This window comes from Peromyscus eremicus, chromosome 23, assembly GCF_949786415.1.
Source record: "Peromyscus eremicus chromosome 23, PerEre_H2_v1, whole genome shotgun sequence".
In the NCBI taxonomy this organism is placed as follows: domain Eukaryota; kingdom Metazoa; phylum Chordata; class Mammalia; order Rodentia; family Cricetidae; genus Peromyscus; species Peromyscus eremicus.
In genome coordinates this window covers 3,970,207-3,996,491 of record NC_081438.1, presented here as the reverse complement: position 1 = coordinate 3,996,491, position 26,285 = coordinate 3,970,207, and the positions used below count along the sequence as shown (strand labels likewise).

Genomic DNA, 26,285 nt, shown 5'->3' with positions numbered 1-26,285 from the left:
CACATATGTGCAGGTGCCCAGGGAGGCCAGGAGAGGGTGTAAGATCTCCTGGTGCTGGAGTTACAGGTGGTTGTGAGCTGTTTGACACAGATCCTCTGCAAGAACAGCAAGTGTTCCTAAAACCCCGTTCTAATAATCAGCACTTCGTTTTCTCTTTGCTTGAAGAGAGGGTTGGTGTTTTCTTTACCCACAGAGAACTCAGGAGGTTTATTAAAAACCTAGGGCCCAGCACACAGCACCCAGTTCAGGAGGATGCTATGTAACATCCACAATAAAATACCACCACTCAGGCCTGGCATGGCGGCGCATCTTTAATGCCAGCCCTCAGGAGGCCGAGGCAGGCAGATCTTTGAAAGTTCACAGGTAACTTGCTGTACGTAAACCCACACTCGAGTGTTTCCTAACAAAACCGTCTTTATTGCTATAGTACACAGCAGATACAAAAGTGCCTTTAGCAGATCCACACTCAGCAGCCTACGGCGTAAGTACTAGCTTAACTTAGGTTTTCCAGGAAGAAGCTACCTACTGTGAATAACTTAAAACTAGAAATCATCATTGGTTGCTATCTAATGTCTAATAATTTACAAAATGAGGAAGTACATTAGCACTCGGTCAGGTTAACACATTTACAGCCTTGGCTCAAACCCAGGCTCTGACCACACATGTCCTTTTGGTCATCTCTCCCTGGCTGACCTCAGAACGAGTAGCAGGACTCTGCAAAGTGCGCTAAGATCACACGTGACCGAGCGCCTGTGCGTTCACCTCAACCCGAAAGCCAGGTCTGCAGGGCCCCTGGGCCACACCAAATGGTTCAGCCGCTCCTTTTGTGGGGCTGTGGCTTGGAGGTCCAGCACGGCACAGTCTCAGAGTCTCAAGTCCTCAGGATGCACAGTGAGACCTGATCTCATAGTCGATGCCTAGGCACATCTGGAATGTCTGCCAGCTCCTGCAGAGAAAACACGTCCTTGGCCTTACCCTCAGTGACCTCTGGATAGGTCTAGTTCCAAATCTTACATTGGAAGAGTCCGTCTGAATTTGGTTTTTGTTTTTAAATCACAAACTTAGCTGAAACAGAGGTGCTATTGTGCCCTCGAGATTCCTCCATCCCTGGGCTATTCGTGAAACTTCTCTGAAAACAGAAGAAATGCCCAGCGCACCCTGTGCTTACAAGGTCAGTGGAGACACACTCTTAGAACGTGGTCCTAGAGCATACAGGCAGGATGTTGGCTGCAGTTCTGTTCAAACATCACGCTGTCTTCCTCACTGTGGTCTCTACAAGGCCAGAGAGCCTGCAGCCCTGGGCCCGTGCACTCTTCCGCCCAGCTCAGCTCTCAGGCCACCCTGCCCAGGCTCTTGCCTGCAGACCCCATTATGGGAACTAATAACACAAAGCAAGCTGTCTCAAGAAGCAGGATCAGCAGACAGTGTAGACAGCACAGTTTTGGAAAAGGCTCGGGGTGGGACTGGCCGGTGACCTTGACTACATATAGAGAACTGAAGATTACAAAAGGCATACCCAAAGGTAGGGAGGTGTTCTCCAGGCTTTTGGGGAGGAGACTAGGTTTTATTATGTAGCCCAGGCTGGCCCGGAACTTGCAGTGATCCTCCTGCCCAGCCTCTGAGTGCTGGGATTCCAGGCATGAGCTACCATGCTGTTTAGGCATCCTTAGATGTTCTTTTGACCTCTAAGTAACTTGGAAGGACGAGGGCTTTCCCAACATTGTGCCTGTGACTCTTAGGACATGCCTGTTCCCAGTACAACCAGAAGGGAAAGGCACTTTTTCTTCTGAATTGTTGCCTTTAATAATTTCACTAATTCAAAAAAAAAAATAATAATTTCACTAATTCTTGTCGTAATATTTAGGGCCTTCTTATTAAAAATAAAGATCTATGCTGGAATGTCAGAGGACCAGACAAAGGCAGTGTCCTCTGAGAACACCTAGCATGTTACAGTACAGAAAGGGTGGCCGCTGGAGTCTGTGTCTTTTAATGACCTGTGTCAGATGAGGAAGATGTTCCAGACACGATGGAGGCTGTCCTCACGTGAGGACACCTTCCAGTACACCCTGGCAGCGCTGCGTAGACAGGCCCCCGTGTGGAGCCTGCTCTCACAATACACACAGGGCTGAGGGGCTCTAGCGGGGCTGCTTGCACGCGTACACGTGGCATGCCTTCTGTTATCCTGGACGTGGCCCTCACCACGGGCCCTGGCTCCGGGCTGCCCGTCACTCCTCAGCCCTGTACTCCCGCCCCTGCTGCTGTACCCTGGACAGAACTCGCTCGTAGAACAGCAGGTAGGCGCTAGAGGACAGGACCTCCTGCAGGCTGGCCTTGCGGACGGTGTCATCGGAAATCCACAGCCACTGGTTGCTGGTTGACAGAGGGTTCTTGGCCGAAGGTGGGGACCGTCGGTAAGTGACGAAGTGTCCAGAGTGCATGTCCCCATGGTGGACGACAACTGCCATCAAGCGGAACAGGTACGTGGAGGAGCTGACGGGCGGGAGAAATGCAGTTGTTATGACGGAGCCAGGCCGTGTAGGCAAAGCCAAACACCAACGCTGTGTGCTGCACTACGGGAGCCGAGCGCAACGGTGCAGATGCACACTCTTCGATGCAGCTCTCCGCCTGTGGCACGGCAGCATGCACTCTGCTACCATGGACATAGCATGCAACACGCTTCCAACAGGGCTAAGGGCTGCACAGGCTGCCGAGCTGGAATCCCAGGGACCAGATCTCCTCACACTTTACACACATGCACGCACAGATGCAGATTTCATATACTTCCATAATTTTTACTTTACATGGAGTAACAATGTTATTCTACCTTGAAATGAAAGAGAAAATTACTCTGTATTTTCATTTGTTTTGGTGAAAAGCTTGTTTCGGACACTGGGAACAGCAGAAGCAGTGAGCGGACAGAGGGCTCCTCAGCCCCCCTCCTCACCTGTAGTCAGGAACCACCGGCAGAGAGAAGGCCATCGGGGAGTGCAGGGCTGGCAACAAAGACGGGGAGCAGGCGCCATTCATGAAAATCTGGGTCTTGGGGGCCCCCGGCTGACTCAGACCTGTAAGAGACAGTCACAAAGATGGGCAACTGATCTGTGCAAACAACAGGTTGTGGTTTCTGTTTGGCTGCAGACAGGGTCATGCAGTGCAGCCCAAGCTGGTTTTAAAATGCCTCCTTGGTGCAGGTATGGGCAAACAGCACACGCCATCACCTGCATCCGATCACCCTGAAGATGCACTCCACAGCAATCACCTGCATCCGATCATCCTGAAGATGCACTCCACAGCACTACTCACACTGGACTGATGGGTGAATTCTCCCACATTGTTCAGTGTCTGTGGGACAGCAGCTGCCCTGCTTGGGGACCCTGAACCTGCCAATGACATGTGTCTGCTGAGCACCAGCTGCCCTGTTCTGATGTAAATCAAGGCTCTCACTGTGCACTGTCAACACTGAGGTGAAGCTGTGCTGTGGTGGCGCACACCTTTAATCTCAGCACTCAGAAGGCAGAGGCAGGCGGATCTCTGAGGCCGGCCTGGTCTACAGAGCGAGTTCTGGGACAGCTAAGGCTGTCAAAGAAACTGTCATGGAAAACCCAACCAAACAACAGCAGCAAACCCCAGTGAGGTGGGCAGTTCTGTGCCTGAGGGAGCTCAGAGACTGGGGTGCTCCAGCCTCCACTCTCCTGAGGCCAGGAGCTTCCCCCCCCCCCCGAGCAGTAACCACCAGAAGTGTCTCTTACTGCTTCAGGGTACTACAAGCCTTCTCGTTAGCTCTGTCAACTTGGGACGCCTGCTCTGAGTGTGCACAGCAGTCCAGATGTCATACATGTGGGGCTGCACACACTAAGGAGCTCACTGTTGCCCTCTGTGGTCACGCCCACCATGCTCTGAACATTAGGGACCACCCTGCAGCCTGGGAGAGAAAGCAGAGGAGATCCTTAGCATGGACAGGAGCCAGGGGCCAAGGCTCTCCCTGCCTAGGCTGTTCCCCACGTCTATCCAAGGTCTTAGGGTTTTTATTGCTGTGAAGAGACACCATGACCACGGCAGCTCTTACAAAGAAAACATTGAATTGAGGTGGTGGCTTAGTTTCAGACCATTATCATAATGACGGGGAGCATGGCAGCGTGCAGGCAACATGGTGCTGGCTACGTCTTGATCAGAAGGCAACAGGAAGTCGACTGTCACACTGAGGGAAGCTTAAGAAAGAGACCTCAAAGCCCCTCCCCCCCACAGTGACACACTTCCTCCAACAAGACCACACCTACTCCAACAAGGTCCTCCCTTTGGGGGCCATTCAGACCACCACACCCAGAGAGCTAGTGAGAGCAAACCGCAGTCTCCCTGATGTGACATCTTGTCAGGCCATGCAACTGTAGTGAGGAGGGGTGAAGTGAGGGGATGGAGGGGAGAGGAGAGGGGAGGGGAGGAGGGGTGAAGTGAGGGGATGGAGGGGAGAGGAGAGGGGAGGGGAGGAGGGGGGGAGGAGAGGGGAGGGGAGGGGAGAGGTGAATTGAGAGGAGGGGAGGGAGGGGAGATGAGGGGAAAGGAGGGGAAAGGAGGGGAGAGGTAAAGTGAGGGGAGAGAGGGGAGGAAGGGGAGAGGAGAGGAGGGAAGGGGAGAGGAGGGGGGAGGAGGGGAGAGGAGGGGAGAGGAGGGGGGAGGAGGGGAGGGGAGAGGAGGGGAGGAGGAGGATTGGGAGATGGCTTTGGTCAGTCAGCATTTGTCTTACAAACACGGGTAGCTGAGTTTGAGTCTCCAAACCTATACTTTTTAAAAAAGCCAGAAGCTGGGTGTAGCGTTAGACCTTTTTTTAATTTTTAAGTTTTATTTCATGTGTATGTGTGTCTGCGGAGCATCTGAGTGCCTGGTGTCCATGAAGGTCAGAGGATAACACTAGATCCCTGGAACTGGAGTTACAGGCAGTTGTGAGCTGCCTTGTGGGTGCTAGGAATCAAACCCAGGTCCTCTGGAAGAGCAGATAGTGAGTATTCTTAACCACTGAGCCATCGCTCAAGATCAGTGAGGGGGGAGGGTGTCAAATGACCCTTTCACAGGGGTCACATATCAGATATCCTGCATATCAGATATTCACATTAGGATTCATAACAGTACAAAATATATACAATTTTGTTGCACTATTATAACGAAAATAGTTTTGTGGTGGGAGTCACCACAACACGAGGAACTGTACTAAAGGGCTGCAGCATCAGGAAGGTTGAGAACCTCTGCTCTAGCCCCTGGCACATGCCTTTAATCCCAACATTTGGGAGGCAGAGGCAAGTATGAGGCCAGCCTGGTCTACATTATGACCCTGTCAAAAAAAAAAAAAGCCATTCATGGAGGTGCATGCCCTTGCCATGGGGGGTGGGGGTAGAGATGCGGAAACTTGGCTCACTGGCCACCCTGGCCTACTTGACAAGTTCCCAACAGTTTCGGAACCACATGTCTCATTACTGGGTAATCTGAGCTCTTTAGGAAATGTTGGCTGGCTGTAGCTCAGGGGGAGCGCTTGCCTAGCGGAAGTGAGATGCTGGGTTCCGACTTCAGTGCTGCAGAGATGAAACACCAAGCCCTTCCCCTTCCGCCCCCAATCCTGCCTTTACGAAGTCAGCCAACCACTGCACAGCCAGTGTGAGTTCCCCAAGAGTCAAAGGTGGGGACCCCAACCCTCCCTGTGCAGCGTCCCACAGCACACACCTGGCTTCGGGGACGCTTGTGTGTCCTGTAGTTCCAGGGCGGACCCCAGGTTCTCACTGGCTTTGGGGCCATGCTGACTGGGTTTGTGTCCCAGGAGGCGGTACTTGTAGAAGTCCATCATCAGGAACTCGTTAAACTGCACATGCTCATGCCGCTTCAGGGGCGTGCCATGGCTGGACCAGCTGAGCCGCTGGAGGTGGATGCAGAGGCACTGGGGCAGCTGTGGGCAGAGAGGAGAGTGCGGAGCTGAGGGGTGTCAGGAGCCGACAGAGCCCCTCAAACATGGCTGACCTCATGCACAGGCGGGCTCACCTTCCCTAGTTTCAACTGTTTAACGAAAGTGGTCCTCTGGTGTTCCACCTTCTCCCCATTCAACGTTCCTTTTGCTTCAATCTGCAATAAAGCAACAGCACACGTCTGAGGATGGCAGGAGCAGACACCTAGCGGAGCTGCAGGCTGACCTCAGATTCCTTAGTCACTAAATGACAGGAGCCATGGACGGGAGACAGAGCGGAAACCAAAGCGTCAACAGCTTAAACTGTGTCTTCACAGAGTCTACGGAGAGAGGGCTACAGAGAGCTGTCTCAGCAGTTCAGAGCACTGGCTGCTCTTCCAGAGGCCCCAGGTTTGGTTCCCAGCACCCACATGGCGGCTCACAACCATCTGTCACTCCAGTTCCAGGGGATCCAATGCCCTCTTCTGACTTGCTCGGACACCCACACTCACATGGTGTACGGACATACATGCAGACAAAGCACTCACATACATAAATAACTCTACAACACAAATCCTGAGTGGGTTCCCTGGCCCCTCTCCTCCCCTCACCCTCTCCTCCCCAATCACAGCAGGAGGCTTAAGAAGTCTGGGTGACACCCAACCCTGCACCCTTGGCTCAGAAGTCTCACATGAGTGGCTTCTGGGGACAATGCTAGATGCCTTGGAGCTCCCTGCCTCAGAGCCTCAGAATCACTCTGCTGATCGTGGGACTGGGGCAGGAAGTGGACTTCAGCTCCTGTGGCCCTGCCCAAAGCAGAGACCCTGGAGGTGGAGCAGCAGTCAGATCTCCACATGGACACCAGAGGGCGCCCATGAGCACTCCCGCCTGGCTGCTACCCAGCATCACCCCAGGTTCCACTTCCTCCAAACTAAGGCTTCCTCTTCTGGAGTGTACAGGGAAGCTTAGGAGGGCCTGGGAATTCACAAGGACATGCAAGGCTCAGGAAGGTCACCGGAACTTCCAAGACTCAGGAGCCCCTACACCCACCCCAGGGGAGGACATAAATGGAGAGGTTGCTGGGAAAGAGGGGACTTCAGTGAAGCTGCCTGCAGTTGAGCAGGAAGATGAGGAATGCAGCTCTCAGGAATCATCATCCATGCTGGTGTGTGTGTGTGTGTGTGTGTGTGTGTGTGTGTGTGTGTGTGTGTGTGTGTGTGTGTGTGATATGCAGCTGTGTGGACTCATGTCAGGAATCATCATCCATGCTGGTGTGTGTGTGTGTGATATGCAGCTGTGTGGACTCACCCCGTCAGCCCCCCAAAGTCTATGTATTTCCTCTGGATTCAGAAGGAAATCTGGCACAACTGAGAAGTTGGACACAGATGATAGGAATGGAGAAGCTACAAACCGGAGTGGGTGTGTCTTAAGATTTTTTCTGTAAACACCGTGGAAGAAACAGAACTCAGCTGGGAAACAAACAAGGCAGCCATCTGCAAAGGAGGCAGGAGAATGGCAGCAGCTGAAAGATGCCCTGGACACGGGCAGTGGACGCTCGGGGTGGCATGAGGTGCCCCAGAAGCACCTGGTGCCAGCTGGGCGGCGGCACTGGGATGTGTACCTTTGTACAGTTGTCGCACACGACGTCTCGCACCGACTCGGATGAGATGAAATGATGAAGGCAGTGGTCCAGCGTCAGCGGGTGCCCCTAGAGCGGGAGTGGGCGGTTAGCACAGCTCACATGAGAGCTGTGCTGAACCCAGCAGGCCGCAGGCCGCCTCCCAGAGCTGCATTTGCAGTACACAGGCTAGAGCTCCACAAACACACCCCAGCGTCCTTCAACCCCTACGCTGCTACTGCTGGCCGACTCAGGAGGGGCAGAGCTGTGGGGACTGTGCACCTGCACAGGCTGGGGGTGGGGGTGGAGCTTTAGAGACTGCACCTGCACAGACCCGGGGGAGGGGGGAGCTTTAGAGACTGTGCACCTGCACAGGCCGGGGGAGGGGCGGAGATTTAGAGACTGTGCACCTGCACAGGCCTGGGGGAGGGGTGAGGGGTGGAGATTTAGAGACTCTGCACCTGCACACAGAGCTACAGTCTTATTAGAGTTTGAGGTGTGTGCACAAAGCACAATATGTCTTCAGTGAGGTGAAGTGTCACCTTCTCTCTCCCACAGTCAGGCCCTGACATCAGAGCCAGAACGGCTTAGGCAGCCACATGTCTGTGACACTTAGTACATGGGCCACATGTCTGTGACACTTAGTGCCTGGGCCACATGAAATGCCTCAAGCCACAGATCAATACGTACCCAAGTGGCAGCTGGAATACTGAGGGAAAGGCTGTCAAAGGTATCAAATCGAACAGGACTCTGAAACGAACATTGCAGAAAATCCAAAGAGCTTAGAGTCGACAGATGGACAGGTTAGTATTCAGCTGTTAAACTAACACAGTGGAATACAATGCACCACAACTGGAAACAGCAGAATGAAGACAGTTCTAGAGCATGCACTCAACCCAGCAGCTTGGACACACACACACACACACACACACACACACACACACGGAACTGGTATGAACTAGCAGGATTTCCATCAGTGCCCTGGACAGCATCACAGACAGGAATAGTTGAAGCCTCGGGAGTTATCAGACAACTGCAGATGTCCACAGAGTGAGGCTGTAGGAACAGTAACGCAGTGGAGCACGTGCGTTCCTGCACAGATGGCCACGCTGCCTTATGAAGAAGCGTCCCTGTGGGAGGTGACGGGGTAGCTTGGACCTGCAATCCCTGGAAGCAGGACCATTTGGACAGAAGTGGCCCCCGGTGAGGTCTCCCGCGTACTTTGCACAGCACTAGAGAAAAGTAGCACTGTTCAGGACTGCGATGGTGGAGGACAATCCAGGGTGGTCACAGAGAGGGGGAGCCCTGAACTCTGTGTACTCCTGTCTGTTCCACAGCTGCCCACAGAGCCACACAGCTGCAGGGGGACCTTGAGAGTCTCCGCAGACATAACATCCAGAAGTAAATACAGAATAGGGCATTTGTTATCTAAGGAAGGAGACAGGGTTTGGGATGTGAGCCAAAGAAACTACCTGTCAAAACAAATCCATTTTCTTTGTGTGTGTGTGTGTGTGTGTGTGTGTGTGTGTGTGTACTTGTGGGGGTTTTCATGGGTCTCATGTAGCCCAGGCTGGCCTTGAATTCACTATGTAGCTGGGGTTGGCCTTGGCCTCCTGGCCCTCCAGGCTCCCTCTCTTTATAGCTGGGATTACAGGTGTGCACACCTGCCTACAAAACCCATGTCCTCCAGGGACAGCAGAACCCAGGGTCTCCACTGCACTGAATACGCAGTAAAAACACCTGGCAACGCAGGGAAGGGGAGGCAGCAGCCAATGAGAAGTGAGCCCGGGGTGACACCGGCACACTGTGCCACAGATGTGGTGTGAACACGCTCCAGGGCAGAGGGAAACAACACCGCCAACGGACAGACAGAGAATCTCAGCAGAGAACTTACTGCAAAGAAGGAAAAGGAAACTTTACACTGTGTATGCATGTGTATGTGTGTGTGTGTGCTTGTGTGTGTGCCTGTGTGTGTGTGTGTCTGTCTGTGAGTGTGTGCACACTAGTGCACCTATGTACAGGGTATGCATGCACCGGACAGAGTGTTTGTGGGAGTCAAGTCCCCATAACTGTGAAAAATAAAATAAATAATCAAATTTTGTAAGATCTCAAGACACAAAATGGCTCAACAAACAGCTGCAGTTCTATGTGCTGGTGACCTAGAACATAAAACATTCCTAATTCCACTTGCAACAGCTTCAAAATATAGATAAAGGAAAGGAAAAGTCAGAGATGAATGGGCAACACACATCAAGAAATTAAAACATACAAACCTTATTTTAAAAAAGGTAACATGTTAGTCACAGGTGATGTCAATCAAAACAAGGAAAACACTCGCCAAAAGGCAACTACCGAGTAAGAAGCATCTGTAACCACACCCCTGAGGAGGGTGAGGTCCAAGTATACAAAGGACTCATAAATCAGCAGCATCCCCCCAAAAACCCTAAAACAAACAAAATTCTTAAAGATAAGCAACCAAGTGTGGTAGCAATGCCTGTAATACTCCAACTCGGGAGGCAGAGGTAGGAGGATCAGTGAGAGGCTAGCCTGGGCTACACGAGACCCTGCTCCAAAAACAACAACAAAAAAGAAAAGGAAGGGAAGAAAGAGAGAGAAGGAGGGAGGGAGAGAGGGAAGGAGGGAGGGAGGGAGGGAGGGAGAGAGGGAGGGAGGGAGAGGGGGAAGAAAGGAGGGAGGGAGAGAGGGAGGGAGGGAGGGAGAGAGGGAGGGAGGGAGGGAGAGGGGGAGGAAGGGAGAGGGGGAGGGAGGGAGAGAGGGAGGGAGGGAGAAGGCAGCCAGAACAGAAGGAAGGGAGGTTGACAAATGACCCCTCCAAAACAAAACAAAACAAAAAACCATTTTCCAAGGAGACCCAGCATGGCGACAGGAACATGGAAAACTCCAGCTGTCAGGAAACGCCCTATCACACCCCAGGGATGCATCTCTACTTAAAGGGCTGCTGTGAAAGACAAGAGGGTGGCTGTCAGGATGGCTCAGTGGTCAGGAGCCGGCCCTGCAAGCATGAGGGACCCGAGTTCAAACCCCGGAACCTACATTAACAAAAAAAAAAAAAAAACCATCCCAGAACCAGAAAGGAGGAGACAGGCTCACTGGTTGGCCAGCCAAGCCGATGTGGCAAATTATAGAGCACGAGAGGCCATGTCTCAAGAGACACAAGGCTCACAAGTGGTGTCCACTCAGACAGGCACAGACGCCCACAAAGACAAGACATGTTGGCAAAAGGGTGGAACAGAAACTCCTGTTACACTGTGGCAGGAGCCCAAACTGAGGCTGCCACCGTGGAAAACAAAAGGGAGAGCCTTCAAAAAGTTACCATCAGCCAGACATGTCTGTGCACACCTGTGATCCCACCCTCCAGACACGGAAGGAAGGAGGATAAGAGTTCCAGGCCAGCCTGGGCTACCATAGCCACACTCTGGCTCAAGTCAACCAAGCCACCAAGAGCATCACTGAATGATGGATTCAATCTCTCTGGGGTGGGTACTGGAAGGAGATGAGCTCAGCACCTCACAAAGCCACCTGGAGGGCATCGCCACATGACGTCGCCTGCAGACAAACACAGACAGCAGCCCGGTGACTGTGGAGGTGGAAGGCAGGACGGGGAGACGCTGGCACAGACCTCAGGGGCGTGCACACAGCACGGTGATGACCGTTAAAGTATTCTCGAAACTCGCTGACAGGGGCCGTGAGAGAGCCCTCACCACCCCCACACTAAGGTCAGGACTCCAGATGGGCTGGCTGGACGGCCAGGGAAGCAAGCGGAATCCTGGAGCGGGGACGACTCTGTGACCGCAGCGAAGGCTGGATTCCGCGAGTCAGACAGGACAGTGCTGGCCCCTCAACTGAGTGTGGACAAGACACGCACACACGTCAAGGCCAAGTGACAGAGCTGTCACTAGGTTCTAACAGCAGGACATGCTCATGTACATACCACAAAAGAGAAGACCCTGCATGCAAGTGAGCTAAGCGAAAGAGGCTGCCTACGGCAGGACTCTGCCTGGGAAGTCTAGACTTTGTCCCCCACCAGACAGAGGTACATCAGTGGTTGTGAGGAGTTCAGGAGAGAATGATCATGTGTAAGGTTTTGGGGTATTTTTTTTTTTTTTTTTTTTTTTTACAGGGGACAGGGCAGTGTGTTAAAAATGTTCTAAAACTGATGTAACAGCTGTAAAATTCTCTCCTTGTATTGTGTTGGAGCTTTTCCATAAAGAAAGGTTTGAATCCTCAAATGCAAAGCTAAAGCCCCCCCACTCCTCAGATCTGCTGTGCGCATCATGAGCAGGCAGACTCGCAAGCTTAGGACCTGAAATCTTGCAATCGACAGCATGCCACACCTGCTGCTCCCAGGGCAGATGTCACCTGAGGGTCCAGTGACACCGGCACTGACCCAGGTGACCGAGTACAGACAATCACCAAGGCTGCCCCGAGGCCAGCCTGCACTCTCTGGGCCCTCTGCTGCAGCTTGACTTAAGTGCAGTCTCCCAGGGGATGTCATGGGGCTTACCTGGTGCTCACAGTGTTTGCACACCATGTTACTAGTTAGTCTTCCGTGGAAAGGGTGTTGAGACTTCCAGTGATTAGACGTGGGGTGAGGAGACCCTGGGAGCAAAGCACATTTTGATATGGCACATCACCCAAGACCCCATCAGACTCCACCCTCCTCAGCACAGAGCAGACATTCCTCCCGTAGCAAACTTCCTATGAAGCACAGTGAGTCTTCCTTGCTGACCTGCAGTCTCATCCTCACAGAAGAGCCTTAAGGCTCGTGTGTAAGGCTGTGGACCATGGAGCAGACACCGAAAAGGATGCTAATGAGATCTGCAGATGCACACGCATGTGGAGAGGGCAGGAGGAGGAGAGGAGGATGTTATGAGATCTGCAGATGCACACGCATGTGGAGAGGGAGGAGGAGGGGAGGATGTTATGAGATCTGCAGATGCACACGCATGTGGAGAGGGCAGGAGGAGGGGAGGATGTTATGAGATCTGCAGATGCACACGCATGTGGAGAGGGCAGGAGGAGGGGAGGATGCTAATGAGATCTGCAGATGCACACGCATGTGGAGAGGGAGCAGGAGGCACAGGCATCCCATACAGCAAGGGAAGCTCAGAATAAACAACTTGTACAGAACCAGGCTGCTCCTTGATTAGGATGGGGGTTAGTGGACAAAACGCTTGTGAGAAACTCTCTCTCTAGAATCAGGCAGTCCTCAGTGAGGTCTTGAGTCTGCTTATTAGTCATGTGACCTGGAAAATTACTTCATCTCTCTTCTCAATCTCTCTTTTTGAGACACAGAAATATGGTCTTATGCTATAACCCGGGCTGACCTGAAACTCACTAGAGAGCCCAGGCTAGCCTTAAAGACACAGTAAATCCTCCTGCCTCAGCCTTGCATATGTGGGAGTTACAGATGTGAGCCCACCCTTGGCTCCTGTAAATTTCATTTGATGGAGATGGTCACTGTCCCCTGTATCCGCTGTGGCCTCTGATGAGAGGCCGCACTGCCTGGGGCTGCCCGGGACTGACCGCCAGCCCGACTGCTACTGACCCAGAGGCTGTACTGATTTCAACTCTTGAGAAAACAAAGATTTCTCAAGAGACCTAGGATTCTCTGTGGTGAAAGCTGAAGGACAGATTCTGTTTACTGAATTTTTTCCCCGGGACCTAAAACTTCAGGGGAGGGGCCTCAGTAAGAGGAAGTGGAGGGAGGAGCCGAGTCAGGCTGGGGCTGGAGGACTCAGCTCCTCATTCAAAGCTGTTTCCAGAACACTCCAAGCCCTCAGCAGGTGCATGGAGGTCCAGCGCAGCCCCAGCTGGACGCAGGCAGCAAGAGACACACACACAGTGCTGTCCTATCTAAAAGGCACACAGTTGCTCTCTGTTTCCTCAGAAATACACATTTGATCAATGGAAAATGACTACCTCTCGTGTGGCAGGTGACTTGTCTGGGAGTCATTTCTGACTGCTGCTGTAGGGAGAAAAGAGAGACAAAAACTCAACTGCAACCCTTTTAACTGCCCTTACCACCAGGAGCCTTACGAGTCCCCGAGACACCTCTAACATCAAAACCAACGTTGTCCACAGCCCACTTTCTGAGGTGGCACCACCCGCCCTCTGGTTGGTTTCTGACGAGTTCCTTTGCGGTGGGCGCAAAAACATGTCTCTTTTCACTGGGATCCTTCCCCTTACCATCAACTCTACACTGTGACAGGAGACGAGCACTCACTCAGGGAACCCCGTGGCCCTTGCCCCTCTAACAGAGAAAACAAGCCCATCTCTCCTCCAGCACAACCCAAGCTGCAGCAACAGGCCTCTTAAGGAGCCTGCCGGCCTTGCACTCCCGGTCACTGGGTCTCACGCTCGCGTCTAGGCCTTACAAAGACCGTGTGTCCTGCGCTCACTGAATTACCTCCAGGGAATGAACGTCAAACAGATGTGTGACTCGAGGCTGGCGGTCCCGCTCGTCTTCCAGTGAGGAGGTGATGACATGGAATAACTCGTGAGCATCCTGTCAAAGGACAAAGCATCCTTGAGAGAGGCTCCTGAGGCAAGGCCAGGCTCATTACCCACGCCATGTGCGGCAGACCCGACCCTTACTCAGGGTCCCACTCACTGAAGGAGACCTGTACCCCACTCCAGGGGGGGGGAGCTTTTTTTTTCTTTTTGGTTTTTCGAGACAAGGTTTCTCTGTGTAGTTTTGGTGCCTGTCCTGGATCTCGCTCTGTAGACCAGGCTGGCCTTGAACTCACAGAGATCTGCCTGCCTCTGCCTCCCGAGTGCTGGGATTAAAGTCGCGCGCCACCACTGCCCAGCCTGATTTTTTATTGATAAAGACTAATTAGATTAACGTTTCACTTGCAGTGCTCTGCCCGCTGGCTTCTGTGAGGGACTCTGCTAAGAATGTAAATGTACAAACACCTGCGTGAGTCTCTGCTTACAATTCTTGGAACGTGCCCGGAGGTGCCACTGCTGGGTCCTACAGCAGGAAATGCCTCTAAGGAGCAATCTCAAAGACCTGCTTCCCAAGCTGCTGCAGCCTGCTCGCTGATCGTGGCTTCTCTCCCCCGCACAGGCTCTGGGCTGCAGGCCTGTGGATGCCACCCCGAGTCTCACTGCACACGGGTGCAGGTGACGGTTTTACACTGGTAAGAGCAGATCCCATACTTGAGCTCAGCTTCAGGCCATAGTAATCAGATCTTTCAGTTTTTATTCACTTTTTGGCTTTGCGGTGTTGGCTTTGGAAACCAGGGTCACATGCATGCCAGCACACTGGACACTGAGCTCACCCAGCTTCTGTAAGGTCCACATCCAGCCAGTGATGGCGAGCTCTGACAGAGAAAGGCCTCCCCTGACCGGCATGCAGGGCCTTCTAGAGAAGAATGAGGCCCACACGCTCCTGAGAACTCCTACGCTCAGAGACAGGCTCCAGCCCTGGCTTCTTCTGTGTTTTCACAGCACACCAAGCTTACTCCAACGTCAGGCTTGTCCTGACCTTCAGTGTTGCCCCCTCCCCTTTCCATCCTTCAGACTCCTACCCCCACCCCTGCTCTAAGGGACACCCTGACAACAATCCAGTCACTATACTCTCCTCCCCACCATCCACTAGGCCAAACCAGCATGAAACGAGACCCCAGCTCCTAAACACACCCCAAACTCCAAACCTCTTCAGGCCCTGCCTAGGCCGCACCTGAGCTATGCTGTTCTGGGCTGGGTCCCAGCAGCAGCCTCCCACCTTTCCTCAGCTGCCAATCATGCCCTGACAATGCTTCCCTGTTGTGCTGGCTACTTTAATGTCACCTCCACACAAGCTAGAGTCATCAGAGAGAAGGGAACCTCAACTCAGAAAATGCCTCCGTAAGACTGGGCTGGAGGCTGCAGCTGGAGAGATGGCTCAGAGGTTAAGAGCACTGCTTGCTCTTCCAGAGGTCCTGAGTTCAATTCCCAGCACCCACATGGTGGCTCACAACCATCTATAATGACATCTGGTGCCCTCTTCTGTCGTGCAGGCATACATGCTGGCAAAATACTGTATGCATAATAAATAAATACATCTTAAAAAAAAAAAAAGTTTGGGCTATAGGCAAGCCTATGTAGGGCATTTTCTTAATTAGCGATTGATGTAAGAGGACCCACCTCATTGTGGGCAGTGCTGTTCCTGGGCTGGTGGCCCTGGGTTCTATAAGAAAGCAAGCTGAGCCAGCTATGGGGAACAAGCCAGTAAGTAGCACCCCTCCATGGCCTCTGCATCAGCTCCTGCCTCCAGGTTCCTGCCCTGCTTGAGTTCCTGTCCTGACTTCCCTCAATGATGGACTGTGGTGTGGAAGTGTAAGCCTTTCCTCCTCAACTTGCTTTTGGCCATGGTGTTACTACCCTAACTAGGATACTCTTCAAACAGAAGTCACAGCAAACCAGAGCACTAGTTCATAATTTTAAATTTCTAATTTAGCCAGGCAGTGGTGGCACACACCTTTAGTCCCAGCACTGGGAGGCAGAGCCAGGCAGATCTCTGTGAGTTCAAGGCCATCCTGGTCTACAGAGAGAGAGAGATCCAGGACAGGCTCCAAAGCTACACAAAGAAACCCTGTCTCGAAAAACCAAACTTTATTATTTTATTTAATGTAATCTGCAGTACTGGGGATGGGATCTGACTGAGCTCCATCCCAGTCCTTTCTGAACTTTTCATGTGGAGACAGTATCCCCACTGCTCCCCTTTTCACCCTGCCAGGCTGCAAGAGCTCACCCAGGGGCAGGTGTGGAGGCCGCCATTAGCCAACAGCACAAGCAGAGCCCAGCCCTGTCAGGGAGGAGCAGCAGCCGACAGCTGGCTCCTCCTGTACTCAAGCAGCCTGTGCCAGCCGGTCTGCAGGCTACTCGGGCTGTGAGGAAAGCGGTAATACTACAGAAGAGGGTAGGGGATGCGTGTGCACCTCAGTGCCAGACCCTTCCAATCCCGGCTCTGCCACTGACACAGCAGGTGACTGGGCAAGTCACTTTGCTCCTCTGAGCCTGTGTTCCCAACTGTACCCTGACTCCTTACAGGGCCGGCACAGGGACGCAGTTAGGTAACACACATGAAGGACTGAGCCTCATGCATCTCCTACAGCTCCTGGTTTAGACACAAAATGGGCTGCCCAACAGTGTGATCTGGTTCTGGACTAACCAGATGGCAAGATGGTGCAGATGTGGGCAAGACCAACAGCAGGACCGATGCTCTGTCTGCTTTGAAGATGCTCTCTCCTCCCTGTGGCTACATCAGTACTGGCCCATCAACTGCTGTGCACTGACTTTGGGAAACAGCCCCAAGGGTGACTTGGCTTGAGCAGGTCCTTGACAGAAGGGTGGGACTTAAAATGTCCTTGGGGACCGACCTGAGTCTCTCTCTCAGCTAGGACACAGGGAAGGACCGCTGAGTCAGTCCAGCAGCTGAGGTCATTTCCAAATGGAGATGGAAACACATTCTAGCATACAAAGCAGCCAGCAAGAGAAACTGTCACACACTCATCACCCACTGTGTTTGAAACACGGCACAAACATGGCTTCCGATCGGGGAGGAACAAGATAAATCTGTGAGATCAAGGGTGGGGGCCACTCACCCCTTTCCCATGTTTCCACAGCCCCTCATCCAGCCCCAGGGTGGAAGAGTCTCTGAGGGGCTGCCCCCCTCCCATACACAAAGTGGGACTAGGCCACTTGGAGATGCAGCTGTTGAAGCTGTGCCTGGGTGCCGGGGAAGCACAGGGTGTCACCCTAGGGCCAGTCCTGCTGGCCGCAGCCTCGGGGTCGCTCTAGGTAACAGTGGTCAGGAGGAGGCATGCCAGATTCCAAAGACCACAGTGAAGGGGCAAAAGGAAGGGAGAGCGTCCTGAACCCAGTCCTGTGGCCGTGAGGGACACCTGCTCAGGGCCTGGGGACACTTTAAGCCCCCTCTGAAGACGGATCTTTTAGAACAAGGGTATGGGCCAGAAGGTCTCTCACCACCTAGAGTGCAGAGTCAGAGAAAGCCAGAAGCTCTCCCTTGTGACCACGGTTTCCGTGCCAAAGTGACATAGAGTTTCGTGTCCTCTCTAATCAGGGCAGCAATGAGACACTGGAGCTCTGCTCACACACCACTAAAATGTCACAGAAAAGCAAGGGATATAACTCAGTGGGAGAGCACCTGCCTAGCATATTCAAGCATATTCAAGGCCTTGGGCCTGATCCCCAGTGGCACGCACACGCACCCAGTCCCTAGGGAAAGGGATTCTCCAAGCTCAGCCTGTTGTCTGGAGTGCTCACCTGTTCTTCAAAGGAAGAAATCTGCCACCTGTACATCCTCAGGACATCCAGCAGGCAGCTTGCATCCAAGACCTCATCCTCGGTGACTTCTTGGCAGGACAAAGCTGGGTACAAGAAAGAAAGACAACTGGGTCAGAGCAGAACCAACCAGGAATGCTGCACACCACATGCAAAGTGACGACCCCGCCAGGTGACACCACAGCCCCCTCTTCCCTCACCTCTTTGAAGCCTTACATGCTGCTGAGTCAGCAAGGAGGCATAACATGTTTGTTGAATGAATCTTTTTTTTTTAAAGATTTTATTATTTATTTATGTATATGAGTGCTTTATCTGCATGTATAACTTAATGCCAGAAGAGGGCATCAGATCCCACTAGAGATGGTTGTGAGCCACCATGTGGTTGCTGGGAGTTGAACTCAGGACCTCTGGAAGAGCAGTCAGTGCTCCAAACTGCTGAGCCATCCCTCCAGCCACTGTTGAATGAACCTTAAGATTTCAGGAAGATACAAATTACCATCACTGATAAGGAGAGGTGTTGTAAGTCAGTTGAGTGTGATCTGAACTCATAATTCTCAAGGACCCTCACTACTAGGCCAAGCCCTGGGTCACTTCTCCCCAGGGCTCTGCCATGGCTTCTCCGCCTTCACTCATGTTCATGTGCTTCTGACCACCAGGCACCAAGTGTGTTAGGATGCATAAGGCAGACGAATGCATTACTTCATAACCAAAAGTACAATAAAACCCTCAAAAAAACCCAAAAGTTTGTCTAGCATAGTGCATGGGCCACAGTCCCAGCTACTGAGGACTGGTAAGGTAGGAAGATTTCTTGACCCCAGGAATTCGGGACCAATCTTGGCAACAGAACAAGGACCCATCCCAAATAATAGCAATGAAGAATGTAAATTATGAAAAGATAGAGTTGGGTCGGGTAGGGATTCACGGCTCTATCTACACCTAGGGTCGGCTTCTTCTCCCTCGGGTAGAAGGCTGTCCAACTACTCGGCTCCGTGGGTGAAGCACAGAGGCAGCCGCAGGAAAACGACACACAGAGACTGGGCACTGACAGACAGACAGCCCAGGGCTGGAGGGGTCTGCAGTGGTTAAAGGCACTTGTAGCTCTATCACGAGGCCTGGAGTTCAGAGCCTCTCACTAACATCGGTGGCTCTCCAGCTAAGGGATCTGGCGCCCTCTCCTGGTCTCCAAGGATACCCACACAGATGCACACAGACACATAAACAACAAAAAATAAATCGAAGCTGGGTGTAGTGGCGCACGCCTTTAATCCCAGCACTCGGGAGGCAGAGGCAGGTGGATCTCTGTGAGTTCGAGGCCAGCTGGGATACATAGGGAACTCCAGGACAGCCAGGGCTACACAGTGTCTGTCTGTCTGTCTGTCTGTCTCTCTCTCTCTCTCTCTCACACACACACACACACAAACACACACACAATCAACAATGACAGAAGACAGAGAGCCCTGGACTGGTCACAGGCCACAGAGTGCTGACTCTCATTCTGACCAGAGGCTTCCAGGCACAGTGCGCGGGGCCATGTTGCTCAAGTGGGAGATAAGGGAAGGATCTGCGGTCTCAGGTCCTGTGATCCACACATAACATAGGGCAGACCGTTTCCACCCCTTGGTGTGCAGTCAGAGCTCTGACTCCAGGGGTGAGAACACTGCTGACCTCCTGCCCCCAGCACAGCCCCATCCGAGCTGTCTGGCATGGCCAGAACCTGAGGGCCAGGGCACGGGAGGCAGCTACCTATGAGGTGAGCACCTTGGCCCAGCCCTCACCCTCCAGGACAAAGGCCGCAGAGCCGAGAAGGAATCACACTCCTGGGAAAATGTCAACGACTGCCTGGAACACCGTGAGGCAATCTGGCAAGGTCACTGGCAGTTTCATAACCTGCCACCTCCAGCACAGCTCCTCAGTCTACCTGAAGAAACACTTCTGTGCACCAATGGCCGTGTGCAGAGACGCTTGCTGCAGCCTGGAACAAGGCTCAACGGCAGGGGTCACAGACACCTTGAGCCGCGAATGAGGGAGGGGCAAAGGTTAAGGAGGAGGATGCACAAGGCACCAGGGCCGCAGAGGCCGCGCGGCAGAGTGCTTGCTGCTCCTCCAGAGGACTCAAGTTCAGTTCCCAGCACCCACGCCAGGCCGCTACCACCATCTGTAGGTCCAGCTCCAGGGGACCCAATGCCCTCTTCTGGCCTCCAGGACACCCACATACATGTGCCGCCCCCCCCATACACATCAATTTTTAAAAGAAAAAAATTCTAATGGAAAAGTACTCCTAAAAACTAACAACAAAAACCCTAAACAACCCAACTCACACACAGGCAGAACCTTGAGCAGTCATTTCTCCTAAAACAATGGCCGACAGGCAGATGAAGAGCTGCTGTGGTCACTTATCACCAGAGAAACGCCAATGCTAGAAAAAATCACCACCCCATGTGCATGTATGTAGATGTGTGTGTCTATGGGGGCCAGAGTTGGCCGTCACAGCACCTCATACACATATATGTAGCTGTGTGTGTCTATGGAGGACAGAGCTAGATGTCCAGCTTCTTCCTCTACCACTCTCCACCGTATTTTTTGAGACTGACACACTCACTCATCTGTGTGATATCCAGATTTTAACAAGTAGCATCAAGGACAGTGTGCATGTACTGAGTGATATCCCGGAACTCATTGATTGGCTAGACTGGCTGGCCAGTGGGCCTCGGGGCCTCGCCCGTCTACCTCACATTCCTACAATTGCAGCACGCGCCACCACAGCCTTTGGTGGGGGTCCACACGCCCGAGCAGGGAGCGCTCTGCGGGGGACCCTTCCCAGCCCCTTGCTCCGACTGTGAGAGCATCAAGTGCTTCGGCAGCTGGACAGCAGCGTGGTTCGTTAAAACTGTCCCTAACTGCAGCACCGCACCGAGATCACCTCCGTGTGAGACTTCTTCCTAGAAAGCAGCCATCAGCTCTTACATCGCCGAAATGAAACCACACTGTATTTTCTTCCCGCTCCTTTAACTTAACATTATTCCCTCTCCCAAGTTAAAAGAGAGCAAACTGCGGTAAAAGCCACTGGCCCCTCAGCCTTCTGTTGGGCACCCACAACCCTGGGTGCTTACGAACATGCCGGAGACCCTTGCACATGCACAGTGTGATATCCAGATTTTAACAAGTGCCATCAAGGACAGTTCAACAGTTTAAAAGAAAAAAACTTTTGCTCAAAACTGAATTTGGGATTGGTAAGATGGCTTGGCAGACAAGGGTGCTTGCCACAAAGTCTGATGCCCTGAACTGGATCAGGAACCAAGGGGCAGAAGGAGAACAGACTCCCACGTGTTGTCCTCTGACCTCCACACACGCCATGCCATGCGTATGTACCCAAACACACACACACAGGTAAATCAACAAATGTAAACCTTTTTGCATGTGGATTTAGAAATAATGAGGCTGGACAGGAGACTTCAAATCCCTAGGGGCTGAAGGGATGACTGGACAGTCAAGAGCTTGGCTGCACTTACAGAGGACTCAAGTTCGGTTCCCAGAACTGCCAGTAACTCCAGCTCCAGGGGACCCGACGCTCTCTCCTGGCCAGCACAGGCACCCACACAGACACACAAATAAAAAGCACTTCACATCTTTCCCCAGACACTCACAGCAGCCACCAAGAAGACTTCTGGCCATGAGATGCTCAGGCCAGATGGCACCGGCCATGGTGCAGGGCTCCCACGGCGTTCTACAGCACATTCGAGAAAGGTCAAACCAAACGCCACCCCATCGCAGTGTGTGCACACCCCGGCTAACAGCTGCCAGGCTCTGGAATTCGCAATCTGCTTTTTAATCTTTTCTGACAGGCAAAAAGAAACAAATCCTAAGAGCCTTTATTTGTATTTCTTTCGTGAATGATCTTATTTCTTGGGCCAAAACACTCACTTTTTAAAAAACTTCTTATAGTTGAACTGCTTGTGTGGTATGGATTTATTTACTTATTTTTGGTTTTCCGAGACAGGGTTTCCCTGTGTAGCCCTGGTTGTCCTGGAACTACCTCTGTAGATCAGGCTGGCCTCGAACTCACAGAGATCCGCCTGCCTCTGCCTCCGAGTGCTGGGATTATGGTGTGCGCCACCACCCCCAGCTAAACTGACTATTTTTTAAATAGATGGTTCCATTTTATTTTATTGGTGAGAAGGCTTTGTAAGTCAAGACACCTGCCACCAAACTCACAACCTGAGGTCAGCCCCCAGGACCACACAGCAGCAAAGAACCAGAGCTGTCCTGACCGTCCTGTGTGAGCTGTGTCACACACACACACACACACACACACACACACACAGAGACCGTCCAATGTAAGCTGTGTCACACACACACACACACACACACACACACACACACACACACCGTCCAATGTAAGCTGTGTCACACACACACACACACACACACACACACACACAAAATACAACTTCTTAACATTTCTGACTGATTTAATTTGGATCGAATTGATCTTAATAAAAATCAGTTAGAAAGTAAATTTTAATCTGATTTCATCTAAACCTCTTAGGTTCTGAGTGCCACCCCCCCCTCCCCCACCCCACCCCCTCCCCCACCCCCTCCGCCATGTCTTTCTCTACAAAGTGGCTCCTAAGCCCTTCTCTGTCATCTAGTCACTGAGGATGCACACCCCTCAAGTGCCCACTCTACCTTTCAGGAGGTTCAGCAGCGTCAAGGACAGGCACTGGTGTGTGTGGGGCCCCTGCTGGTCCCTGGAGTACTGGGTGGTGAACTCTTCCAGCCACCTGACGAAGGCGGGGCAGGCAGACAAGCCCTGCAGCAGCGAGTTCATGAAGCAGGTGTTCCCTAAGTTGACGAGCCCAGGCACGAGCCCTAAGGGAGCGGGAGGGTAAGAGGAGAACAGTGCATCACGCTGGGCCGACACCTGGGACCCTGCGTCTGCAGGGGAGCCCTCAACTGAGATCCGACCTGAGCAAGCCTGGGCACCGGGCATTCTCTGCTGTAAACGCTGAACCACAGAAGAGCCCTCTGTGCTGTGTCCCCTCTGAAAGCCTTCCAGGTGCCTGGCACAGACAGTGAATGGACAAAAGCAGCAGCCACGCCCTCCTCCTCACCCTCACCCCCTCCTCCTCACCCTCACGCTCCCCTGTAGTGAGAGAACAGTGTCCTCACAGCAGCTACAACTGAACTGCCTCCCAGGACAATGCTTTGTTCTCGCCGGGGACCAGGAAGACACTGACTCTGGTCAGTCTGTCTGCAAAGACAGCAGCCCCAGCTGACGGGATGCCCTCTTTCCCTCTTCTGCCAAAACTCAAGACCTCAGCACACAGAGCCCAGGCTGGCCTTAGCCTCGGAGCCTCGTGCCTCCGTCTCCTGGGTGCTGACTGTGTGCGCTATCAAGCCTTGCTGGATATGAAACTTCTCAGACACCCGTGAGAACACATAACGACCCCTTGTTTAACAAGGGTCGGATTTTGTAACAGACTTTGCTTCCTCCTCCCCCTTCTCTCCTGCCCTCCTCTCTCAGAAAAACCACTCCTGTGATGTAATGGTCAGCTGCAGGACTGAAAATACAATTACACATTAATGAGAACTTCAGACAATTGAGCCATTTGAAACATAATTACAAAGCATGTTTCTCCCCCCCCCCCACCTGACCCCTCCCCCAGGTAACTCTGCCTGGCCTGGTACTTGCTTTAGAGCACAGGCTGGATTTGAACTCAAGGCAAGGCATCCTCTTGCTCCAGCATCCTGAGTACTGGAATTACAAGCATGAGCCACCGGGCCAGCACAAAGCATGTCTTAAAAACAAGTGCAGGCCAGGCGGTGGTGGCACATGCCTTTAATCCTAGCACTCGGGAGGCAGAGGCAGGTGGATCTCTGTGGGTTCGAGGCCAGCCTGGTCTACAGAGCGAGATCCAGGACAGGCTCCAAAACTACACAGAGAAACCCTGTCTCAAAAAAAAAAAAAAAAAAAAATCAAGTGCAAGAAGGTGCTAAAACAGAGCCTTCCCAAAGCGGGGCTCTGCAATGCTCTTCATAGACCACAGCCCTCACTTTCAAGATGAGAGGACCAACTACCCAATCCCCTGGCCTCCTCTACTGCTTTCAAACAAAAAAGGGTCAAGTCAAAGACCACGATGCAGGGCCCCAGCCCTACCTTTTCTCCGCTTCTTCCTTTCTGTAATGGGACCCCAGATAACATATATTCCTGCTGCAAGAGCAGCGGCGATTCCGCCTATCACTCCCCAGTTCTTCATGACTTTATATCTAAAAAGGAAAAGACGGTGCTGTCATTTGGTCTCACAGCAGCAGGTGGGTACACAGACACAGGGAGAGGGACATTGTGTCAAAATAACCCCCCAACCCACAAGCTTTAAATATACACCAGTCAGATTGTGTTTTGAAGCGGGGCAGTGGTGGCACCAGCCTTTAATACCAGCACTCAGGAGGCAGAGGCAGGTGGATCTCTGTGAGTTCGAGGCCAGCCTAGACTACAGAGTGAGTTCCAAGGCAGCCAGAGAAAACACCAAAAAAAGAGATTGTGTCTTGAAAATCAGGATGCTTAAGCACTAAGATCCAAAATTGCGGGTTGGGAGTGGGGATGCCACTGGGAGGCCTCATCATCACACTATCTACCTTATTTATTCAGGCGGGGCCTCATTTGAACCCAGAGCTCCCTGACATAGCTAACCAGGCTCCCTTGCCTCTTCCTGCCAAGTGCAGGGACCATGCCAGGCTACCTGGTGCTCACATGGCTTCTGGGTGTCTGAACTCCAGTCCTCACGCTTGCTGCTGGTGCAGGAAGCTCTTGAACGCCCGAACCACCTCCCCAGGCGCTCCCTATTTATCTCTTTATTTACATATCTTTTCAGACAGAGTCTCCCTCAGTCACCCAAACTAGCCTTTAACTCACTCTGCAGCCCAGGCTGGCTTTGAACTCAGAGTCCTTCCGCCTCAGCCTCCTGAGCAATTGGAATGAGGGAGCTGTGCACCACACCTGGCTTTAGAAATGGATTTCTCTTTGAGAATACTAAACAATGCAACAGCGATCTTCTGTAAATTCACAAAATTAAAGATTCCTTTATTTCAGGCTTGACTTGAACCTGGACACCATTCCTTTACTACAGATAAGGAAACTGCAGGAGTATCCAAAACACAATTTTAAGGCAAACCACACATACGTGTAACATGTACCCACACATATGTAATACATTCTTACCCTAATGTTTGGACTGTATGAAGTGGATTTTCCCCTCAGTACCAGGGACTGAACCTAGCTAATCATGAATTTCAAATAAATTTTTGTCCTTCCAGGATGAGTACATAGAATGGCACAGAACCTGGCTAAAAAAAAACCAGTCTGCTGGAGAAGGAGGTCACAGCACACCTGCCTGGCATACACTCAACGGGAGAAACTGAAGGACACAATGTTCACTGACTGGTTCCTCTACAGAATGGTATCATAAGGCGATTAGGAGACCCTGGGAGCTGAGCCCGGCCCTGCTCTCAGGTCAGCTTGTTAGACGACAGGCAAGACCTACACAAGGCTTAGCTCCCACCGCTAGCATGCCAACACCGGACAGGTTGGACACTGGGGGCGTCCAAGCAGGACAAGGCGCTGTTAACCTGCCCCAGTATCCCAGGAAGCCAACTCCAAGCAACAGGTCCCAGCAGTCAGGGTGAGCAATGGGGGTGTGGCCCCAGGTCTTGGGAACATAGACGCGGACAGGCTGGGGTGCAGGCAGGGGTCCTAGCAGGAACGAGGAGCCTTAAGTTGGCACAGACTGGACAGCCTCGCATAGCCGAGGGGCTCCGACAGCTTGGAGACCGGCGCGGTCTGAGACGCAGAAGGGAGAATTGCCAGCAGAGGGGAGACTGGCATATAACAAACAGCAGAGGACGTGCAGGCCTGGGAAGACTGTGGGCCTGGGGGTCCGGGTCTGGGGCCACCGCCAAGGGCTGCGGGGCCTCGCAGGCCGCGGCCACTGCAGGGACGACAAGGCGGCGCTGGGCCGCGGCCTCTGTCTCGGCCGGGTTGACGCAGGCCTGGAGGCCCCGGGCCCGCCACTCTCCGCCCGCTCACCTGACGGCCGCCCCGGTGCGCAGGAAGCGCTGGAGGGCCTTGTCGGCCGCCGTCCTCGCCGCCTGTGCCCGGGAGCTCAGCATCACGGCCGCCGTCGCCGTCGCCGCCGCCAGCCGCCGCCCCCCGCCCGCAGCAGCGGAATGAGGATCCCAGTGCGCGAGGTTCCCGAGGCGGCGGAACCCGCCGTAGCGACCCCGCCTCGGCGGGGGGAAAAGGAAGAACGACGAACCGGAAGTTGCTGCCGCCGGACAGCAATAGTGGACGGACGAGCTCTCCCCGCTTCCTTTTCTCTTAGCAACCGCGGCCTGATTCGTTGCTAAGGGAGGCTTCCCGGGGCCCTGGACTCC

At 52.9% G+C, this 26,285-nt stretch overlaps 1 protein-coding gene across 2 annotated transcripts; it reads right to left on the bottom strand.

The window, feature by feature from the left end:
• Positions 1-1,854: 1,854 nt before the first annotated feature.
• Usp30 (ubiquitin specific peptidase 30) lies at positions 1,855-26,043 on the bottom strand. Of its 2 annotated transcripts, none has more exons than XM_059248780.1 (13): positions 25,939-26,043; positions 24,013-24,122; positions 22,542-22,724; positions 17,838-17,941; positions 13,972-14,070; positions 13,485-13,530; positions 12,067-12,161; positions 8,232-8,291; positions 7,545-7,631; positions 6,022-6,102; positions 5,710-5,929; positions 2,945-3,065; positions 1,855-2,490 (listed from the first exon to the last, which is right to left on the bottom strand). In XM_059248780.1, the coding sequence occupies exons 1-13, from the start codon at positions 26,019-26,021 to the stop codon at positions 2,226-2,228; spliced, it is 1,554 nt and encodes a 517-aa protein (XP_059104763.1). In that variant the 5' UTR covers positions 26,022-26,043; the 3' UTR covers positions 1,855-2,225. The 2 variants fall into 2 exon arrangements, with proteins under 2 accessions (XP_059104763.1, XP_059104764.1); XM_059248781.1 differs by having other exon boundaries at positions 13,485-13,527.
• Between the last annotated feature and the right edge of the window lie 242 nt (positions 26,044-26,285).

What these genes read in the sequence shown, in the direction of transcription:
- Usp30 (XM_059248780.1), bottom strand. Translation starts at nt 26,021, where the DNA reads ATGCTGAGCTCCCGGGCACAGGCGGCGAGGACGGCGGCCGACAAGGCC. An exon ending in GCTGCTGAACCTCCTGAAAG is followed by an intron (nt 17,942 to 22,541) that starts GTAGAGTGGGCA and finishes TCTTGTACCCAG; the next exon opens with CTTTGTCCTGCCAAGAAGTC. An exon ending in GTATTCCAGCTGCCACTTGG is followed by an intron (nt 7,632 to 8,231) that starts GTACGTATTGAT and finishes CTCCCGCTCTAG; the next exon opens with GGGCACCCGCTGACGCTGGA.